This window comes from Helobdella robusta, assembly GCF_000326865.2.
Source record: "Helobdella robusta unplaced genomic scaffold HELROscaffold_74, whole genome shotgun sequence".
NCBI classification, from domain to species: Eukaryota; Metazoa; Annelida; class Clitellata; order Rhynchobdellida; family Glossiphoniidae; genus Helobdella; species Helobdella robusta.
The window spans coordinates 240,115-249,300 of record NW_008705420.1 but is presented as its reverse complement, the minus strand read 5'-3'; the positions used below and the strand labels follow the sequence as shown (position 1 = coordinate 249,300).

The window sequence follows — 9,186 nt, the reverse complement described above, 5'->3', positions numbered from 1 at the left end:
AGATGATTTTGTTCTTGACGATCGTTTACAATTGGAATCCAGAACTTTAAATGGTATTCGATTCGCAAGAGTGTTGGTATTTTTATTACAGATGATGTTGCTGTTGATGTTGTTGTTGATGTTGTTGTTGATGTTGACGATGTTTTTGTTGTTGATGTTGTTGTTGATGTTGTTGTTGTTGTTGTTGCTGTTGATGTTGTTGTTGATGTTGTTGTTGATGTTGTTGTTGATGTTGTTGTTGATGTTGTTGTTGATGTTGTTGTTGATGTTGTATAATAAACCCACACAGGCTCGTTCATCAACCCACGAAAACCTCCTCAACAACTTGTCCGCGACATCACGACATAATTCGTTGCCATGGCGACGTAGATAGCTGGTGACGTCATTCAAACACGTGACCTGGCCCACATATCGTTGATTGGACGATTCGGTAATGAGGTCATTTAGATAGGTCACCGTCTGTTCTAGGATGTCGGCTTTTTCGAGTTTGCTGATGCTATTGTGGCTGTTGTTGTTGATGTTGCTATGATGTTTTTGTTGATGCTGGTGTTGTTGTTGTTGATGTTTCAACAGGATTCTCAGTTTCTCCAGACACACATCCATCCTCTCTCGTCTCTTTCTTTCAACTAAAACTTTTCTCAGCTTCAATTTTTAATTTATAATTTTAATAATTATAGGTTATAATTATGATTAAATTTATACTTTTTTTTACTACTACTATTACTACCACTACTACTACTACTACTACTACTACTATTACTACCACTACTACTACCACTACTACTACCACTACTACTACTACTACTACTACTACTACTACTACTACTACTACTACTACTACTACTACTACTACTACTACTACTACTACTACTACTACTACTACTAATAGTACTGATAATAATAACAATAATAAAAAACATTAACGACTATAAACAATAATAATAACCTACTCTTCGTTCATTGCTTAGGACTTTCATGTTCAAGTTCGTTCATACAATAATAATTATTATTCTTGTTGTTAATAATAATAATAATAATGAAACGTATTATTTAGTATTATTATTGTTTAATATTATTATTATTATTATAGCAATAATAATATAAATAAGAAAATTGAAATAATGAAATGAACACGAAAAATGTGATTACAACATATATATATATATATATATATATATATATATATATATGTGTATATATATATATTGTATATATATCATTACCTTCATCGGTGTTTCTATAATTACAAATTATTACTTTCGCTAAAACATCATTCACATTCCAAAAATACTTTCATATGATTGGAGGGTTTAAATTAGATCGACCAATCAAACGGCATCATTAAGCTTATTTAAATTTAAAAGAACCAATCACATTGCTCCATTAGACTAATTGGCCACGCCCATTTTTTGTTACGTCATTATTTAACGGTTAATTAAACCTTTGGGGATGTGAAATTCGATTGGTGGCTATTTTTAATTTAGTTGTCATGTTATGTCGAGTAGATTAGACATGTGTGAATGAATAAATGAATGAGTGAATGAATGAATGAATGAATGATGAATGAATGAATGAATGAATGAATGAATGAATGAATGAATGAATGAATGAATGAATGAATGAATGAATGAATGAATGAATGAATGAATGAATGAATGAATGAATGAATGAATGAATGAATGAATGAATGAAGGAATGAATGAATGAATGAATGTATGAACGAACGAACGAATAAACAAACGAATGATTGAATGAAGGAATAAAAAATAAAGAAACTTTTTGATTGAATGAACATATTAGTTTGTACGTATGTGTCTGTCTGAACCTGTGAAAATATACATGTTTGTTTGTATATATAAATTTGTGTATGTGTGTGTGTGTGAATGTAGAAACATATACTTTTACAAAATCAACACATCGGAGAACAATTAAGGAATTCGCATGTTGACAGGGGTGCAATTAAAAGGTTTAACTGCTGATGGGCCGTTGTTGTTGTTGTTGTTGTTGTTGTTGTTGTTGTTGCTGTGTTTGCTGCTGCTGTTGATGGTAATGATGATGATGATGATCATAGTGTTGTTGTTGTTTTCTCCTTTGTTTTTAATTTTATTTCAATAACTGCTATTTGATGAAATCATTAACGAAAATAAGGTCAACAACTGCCATAACCTCAATTTAAAAACATATCAACAACAACGACAAACAACAATAGCAAACAAATGGACAAACGAATGAACAAGCAAACAAACAAACAAACGACTCTATAATTGCGCATGTCAACATTTCTAACATATTTTAAAGCAAGGAAAAACCGCAAACAACAACAACGACAACAATAAAAATGTTTGAGAGAAGATTTAATTTAAATGTGTCACTGGAACGCAACAAGTTTTGTTGCGTCATTCATCCATCCTCCTCTCTTCAGTCTAGTTTCTATTTCACTATCTCTCTCTCTCTCTTTCTCTCTCTTTCTCTCTCTCTCTACTTAACTTTCTCTCTTTCTCTTCTCTCTCTCTTTTTTCTCTCTCTCTTTTCTCTCTCTCTCTCTACTTAACTTTCTCTCTCTCTCTATTTCTAACTTCTCTCTCTCTCTTTCTCTCTCTCTCTCTCTCTCTCTATTTCTCTCTCTCTCTATTTCTCTCTTTCTTTTTCTCTTTCTCCCCCCCTCTCTCTCTTTCTCTCTCTCTCTTTCTATCTATATGTTGGTTAGATGTTGTACGATCGTGTGTATCGTGTGTGTTGCTTCGTTGTTGTATATTAACTTTCACCCGAAGAATGCTCCAGCAGACATGTGACACGTTTGATATTAAATAAAATCATCAACATCAATGTCACCATCATCATCGTCGTCGTCGTCTTCATCATCATCCTTGCTATCTTTCTTTATTTTATGGCAATATAATCTCACTATTGTTAGATTATTTGTAGAGAACTTACAACCGACACGATGGTTAAGTCCTGTACAATCGAACAAGTTTACGTGACTGAAGATTTTTTTTTCTAAATAGGCAGGATTTTAAGGTTACTCGAAATTCGGAAAAATGACGACCAACACTTTCTTAAGTCGTGAACGGCAAATAATCCTCTACAATCTTTGCTGGTACTCGGTCCAAAGAATACGCTTTTGACGGCATTTCTGGTTCAACCATTTAAATGTAGATACTTGAACGAGATGAAAAGTTTGGGTGAAATCTGTATAATAATTAAATATTTTCAAACATAATTTCATATATTACTGTTTTTGGTTATGAAGATGGCGTTTTTATTGGTTAATACGCCTGGTATTCAAAATGTGCGTGTTGGTTTGTACAATTTACGTGCTTGTTGTTTATATCATATCTTTGAGTAAACTAAAGAGAGTTTTGTAAATAATTGTGTGTATGTGTGTATATACATACGTGTGTGTGTATATATACATATGTGTGTGTGTATATATATATACATATGTGTATGTGTGTATATACATGTGTGTGTGGTGTGTGTTTGTCTGTATGTGTGTGTGTTTTTCACCTGTAGAAATCGAAAAACCTCGCACATCCCTATTTTAATTATTGATTTACCTTTCCACGAATTTATGTTAAAATGCAAAATGGCAACGACTTTTTTTAAACATGAAAGGTTATCAAATGCATTTTAAATGAATTTAATGTATAATTTCAGAAATTAATTTAAATTAAAATCACAAAAAGAACCACAAATTCATTTTTTCCACTTTTAAAATCTTGATTAACCGGTTTTTAAATGCTTCATTCGTACTTCGTTCTTCAACATTATACGTTTTGTTATCCGGAGTTGCTACATTCGTCTTTTAATTCAGAGATGGTGATCGCCAGTTGAATGCTGGGGCCTATCATTGATAAAACGTAGAGTTATATGGGGTAATTTATATACATATATATATATATATATATATATATATATAGAGAGAGAGAGAGAGATAGAGGTAGTAGTTTATAGATTGTCATACCTTGAAACTTCATTCACATGTAATGTTAAATTTAAATTAATTTATTAATCAAACTTAATTAAAGTCTCCCCTGTAATAATGTAGTAATGCTAATAAATAGTACTATGAATTAGACCCTACTTAGATACAGATGCTAAAGGTTATCTTGTTTTCTGCAATAATAGTAATGTAATTTAGTAGTACTATGAATTGAATGAATAGATACCTACTACTATGCAGATAGTTAATTTAATTTTAATAGTAGATAAAATAGAGAGGTAGGTAGATAGATACTATTAGATAAAAATTATCTTAAGTTTTAGGTTTAGAATAGATAGATAGATAAATAGATTGGTAGTTATATAGGTTTATATAAATTTTATATAATATTTTTATATTATAAAAATATGTAGAGTTATATAGAGTTATATGGGATTCATTATATAGTGTTGTATAGAGTTTTATATAGTTTTCATAATTTAATGTTTGCAATAATTCTGTTATATTACTTTTATTATATTATATGTGCTGTTATATTCATTTTTATACCAGGTAAAGATAGTCTACAGCAAGCACTAACTCAACTTTACACTAACTAAACACTAATTTCAAAATGTCTGCAATGGACAGTCCTCCCCGAGAGCTGTCAATCATCGAGAGGCTCAGTAGATTTGCCATCTTTGCTAAACTTTTTAAAAATTTGAAGTTGGAAAAAAAGAAATCGACCAATGATATCATAGGTTTGTTAGATCATGATTATCACAATCTTTGGATACAAATTTCTTTCATTACCTATGATGTTCCCAAAGTACACACTAATTTGGCATATGACAATTTTATTTTTAAACATTTAAAGAAGAGTTAGCCACATTCCTGGCCTAATTATCTCAATAATTTTATTGGTTGACGGTGAAATTTATTTAAAAACTCTTTATTTTAAAATGAATTTTTCTATGCAATTTAAATCTACATAAAATTCGACTCAATTTTCATGTGAATCAATTAACTAATTACATTATATTAATGTTAATTTTTAAAGATGAACTGGCCACTGCTGCTGAACAAAGTAATTATTAAAGTATAATTATTATAATTATTATTATTATATTATTATCATCAACTATGCACTTATCAACGATAATGAGCATAAGAGGATCGTTCATTTTAATGGATTTTCTTTTCTTTTTATAAAATTTTATAAATTTGATAAATTATTTACATTTATTTATTTACACTCTTATATATTATTAATAATTTTCGATTGATTTCATTTTGATTTTATCTTTTTGGTCAATAAAATATTGTCCCCGTTATTATTATTATTATTATAAAATTCAATGTAATTAGCAGGAGAGTCTTCTAAATGAAAATAATTGATTTTTGTTCCATGTGAATAAATATGTGAGGCTGTTGAACATCGTGAAAATAGCGCTTTATAAGCTAAGAGATTGATTGAATGAATGATTGATTGATTAATTAATTCATTGGTTGATTTCACTAATGTGAACTAACTTAGTACTACGGTTCATTTACGGTGAATTGTTAGCTGGTAGTTTTTTTTACAAGATTCATGCAGCAGGTTAATGTTGTTGTTGTTGTCGTTTAGCAGATATTTTGGAGAACCTGTCTTCCCTCTCTGCCCCCTCACTGCCTACAACGACATCAACTCAGGCTGAAGACAACCGCATCAATAATAATAATAATAATAATAATAATAATAATAATAATGACGTCATCATTAATAATAATAACATTTTCAAAACAAGTAGTTCGTCACTGGCGTCATCATCGTCAGCGTCTTTGAATAGAAAAGGGAATTTATTTTTAAGATCCGGTGAGTTTAAATCTTGTTGAAATAATCATATATGCAGACTTGCTACATTTTTAGTGGCAGTGCATTCGGCCCGCCTGGTTCAAATGCAAAGTGAATTCCCCCTGTCACATGCACTTGCATACAGTTCAGATACAATATTGTATTGGATCTTGTTGATTCTTCTTAAAAAAACTTGAAAAGTCTACAAATGAATAAAAATAGGCATAATAATAATAATAATGATAATAATTAACTGATAATTATTTTTATTATGAGCAGGCGCAGGCCATCATCATCATCATCGAAGACTGCTCTCACTTAACAAATATAGAATCCCCAACAACAACAACAACAATTTGAAGCGCCAGGAACATCAATTCTCATCGTCATCGTTGCAGCAGATATCAATGACAACATCAGCTACAACAACGACGTCTAGATCCATTTTTAATCATCTGCCATTGAAAAAGTCCACATCGCTGATCCCTGTCGTTGGCAGTTACGACGAGGTACCTGTCCACGAGCCCAACTTGGAGAGGTTGTTGCTGTTGTTACTGTTGCTGTTGTTGATGATGTTGTTGTTGATGCTGTTGTTGTTGTTGGTGGTGTTGTTGGTAGTGGTTGTATTTGTTGAGGATGTCGTTGTAAATGTTCCCTTAATTATTCTTGTATTGTTTCTAAATCATTTTCACAAACTATTAGGCATCCATTCAAAAGCGCCATGAAGGGCTCGAGGAGTTTACAGAAGTTACAAAAAAACAACAACAACAGTAACAACCTCAACAACAACATCAGCAACAACAACAGTAACAACCTCAACAACAACATCAGTAACAACATCAGCAACAACATCAACAACAACATCAGTAACAACATCAACAATATAAACATCGATAATCGCCGGTCTAATTCATTGCCAAGGACCGCAATAGTTAATAACAACGCTAACAATATTAACAATAAAATGAATAATAATAACAACAACAACAATAAAAATAACTATAATAACAATAATAATAATAACATTAATAATCGACACCATCATTATGGTTATAATGATGATGATGGTGGTGGCACGGAAGCTGATCTATTGTTAGTGTTGATGGTGTTGACAGTGATGATGACGACGACGATGATGATGAAGATGATGACGATGATGGTGAAGATGATGACGATGATGGTGAAGATGATGACGAAGATGGTGACCATGATGGTGAAGATGATGACGAAGATGGTGACCATGATGGTGAAGATGATGATGATGACGAAGATGATTTTGCTATAGATCGCCATCTCCAGCAATTTTGCACGGAGAAGATGATTACAAAGGTCCGCGATGTTCCTTACACAAAAATTATGACGACGACGATGATGATAATAATGATGTACGAAACTATAATAACGATGATGACGTCATTGATGATGATGATGACGACGATGATGATGAGGATGGAAAAGAAGACAACTTGAAAAGCAATGAAAGGACATTTAGGAAGGAGGTGATGAGTTTATTATCCACCCGTCCAGGTGTTAAGATCGGGGTCGTACAGGTAAGAAAACAGGGATGGCCGGGTTTCATTATTTATTATTATCTTTCATCATCATTATTATTGATGTTATTATAATTATTTAATATTTATTTAATTATTTATTATTATTAATGTTATGGCTGCATGCGTGCAGGTTAGCAATGCATTGAGGTCAAGGACATTCGAGGATGTTGACGTGTGTGACGATGAGGGTTACAACAAACTTGTCCTTAAGAGACATTTGAATCAGTTAGTCGCGACGATGGTGCTGATTGTGATGATGATGATTGTGATGATGATGATTGTGATGATAATTGTGATGATGATGATGATTGCGATGATGATTGTGATGATGATTGTGATGATGATGATTGTGATGATGATGATTGTGATGATGATGATGATTGTGATGATGATTGTGATGACGATTATGATCACGCCAACAGCCGGTTAAGCCTAAGACCAACACTTCAAGAACTGATAGCCAAGCATATAATCTACAGTTAGTCAGTTTATAATTTATGCGGTTTCTATGTTTATGAATATTCATTATCATCTTCTTCTTTTTCATCGTCATCACAGAACAGACTGTAGAAGAACGAGAGAACGAGAAAGAAGAAAAGAAAAGAACTTTGTTGAGGAAGGTTTGTAATGCTGGTTGATCATCAGCCAATCATATCATTGAAAGATCATAAAATTTAACGATTTCATCGATCAACCAACCAACCAGCCAGCCAGCAAGTCACAAACCGATCAAACAACCAACCAATCAAACAACCAACCAATCAAAATCAATTAACAACTAATCCACTAACTAACCAGCCAATCAAAATCATTTAACAACCAATCCACCAACTAACCAGCCAATCAAAATCATTTAACAACCAATCAACCAATGACAGCTGAGCTTTCGACCGACAGTGGAGGAACTGAAGGAGCGAAAGATCATAAAATTTAACGATTTCATCGAGGTGACAAACGCCGAAGAATATGATAGGACGGCCGACAAACCTTGGACACGCCTCACTTCAAGAGATAAGGTTCCTATCATCATTACCATCTTCTTCTCCATCATTACTATCATCTTCATCGTCGTCGTCATCATCATCACCAGGCGGCCATTCGGAAGGAGTTGAATGCCTTCAAAAGCACCGAGATGCCTGTACATGAAGGCAGCAAACATCTCACTAGGTATTTTTCTTCGTCTTCGTCTCTATGTCTGTATTTATATGTATGTCTGTATATGTGTGTATATATATATATATATATATATATATATATATATATGTTGGTAATAGACCATAATTTTTACAATATTCTATAAATTCTACCGAATGTTTGGCGTTAATATGTTTGTAGTTCGTTTTTTCGCAACTTTTTAGAGTGTGTGTATATATGCAAGTTTGTTTGTACATACGAATAGATAAGTTAAAAAACAAATGATAAATCACTTCAGATTTCATCCAAAATGACTACGAACAGGAAGCTGTGGGCTGTGAGGGAAAGACAATGAAGATGGCGATGGTGATAGAAAGCAGTCACAGCGATGATGAAGGAAAGATGTCATCATCTCGTCATCACTTCGCCACATCAGACGACTATCTGCATCTGTTTGTTGCACATCGCAAAATGTATTTCAAGTTTATACTGGTCGGTTATTCACTCATTTACTGACTGAAGCACCCATCAATCAATCATTTATTCATTCTGTCAGTCAATCCTTCATTCATCCACCAATAAATCAATCAACCAATCGGTCAATCAGTTAGTTTATTTAAAGCTCAACAATTTATTTTTCTCAATCACATTATATCCACTCGTCAACTAGTCTTCACATATTATCTTCGGGTTTTTCTCATTTACAAATATTTATTTAATATATATATATATATATTATAATA

General features: G+C 32.3%; 2 protein-coding genes across 2 annotated transcripts in view; one reads left to right on the top strand and one right to left on the bottom strand.

Annotated features, from left to right (window-relative positions):
• Positions 1-603, bottom strand: part of HELRODRAFT_181656 (hypothetical protein) — a gene marked incomplete at both ends in the record, with an annotated part of 1,168 nt that extends 565 nt beyond the window's left edge. The window contains one exon of the mRNA XM_009031444.1: positions 46-603. Within this exon, the coding sequence (XP_009029692.1) occupies positions 46-603 (558 nt within the window). The remainder of the gene's footprint in view (positions 1-45) is intronic.
• A 3,953-nt stretch (positions 604-4,556) lies between these two features.
• On the top strand, positions 4,557-8,798 carry HELRODRAFT_194337 (hypothetical protein; the record flags this gene model as incomplete). Its single annotated transcript, XM_009031443.1, has 10 exons — positions 4,557-4,683; positions 5,550-5,777; positions 6,036-6,294; positions 6,459-6,687; positions 7,440-7,534; positions 7,732-7,787; positions 7,868-7,929; positions 8,188-8,325; positions 8,400-8,476; positions 8,768-8,798. The coding sequence occupies 10 exons, from the start codon at positions 4,557-4,559 to the stop codon at positions 8,796-8,798; spliced, it is 1,302 nt and encodes a 433-aa protein (XP_009029691.1).
• Positions 8,799-9,186: the final 388 nt, after the last annotated feature.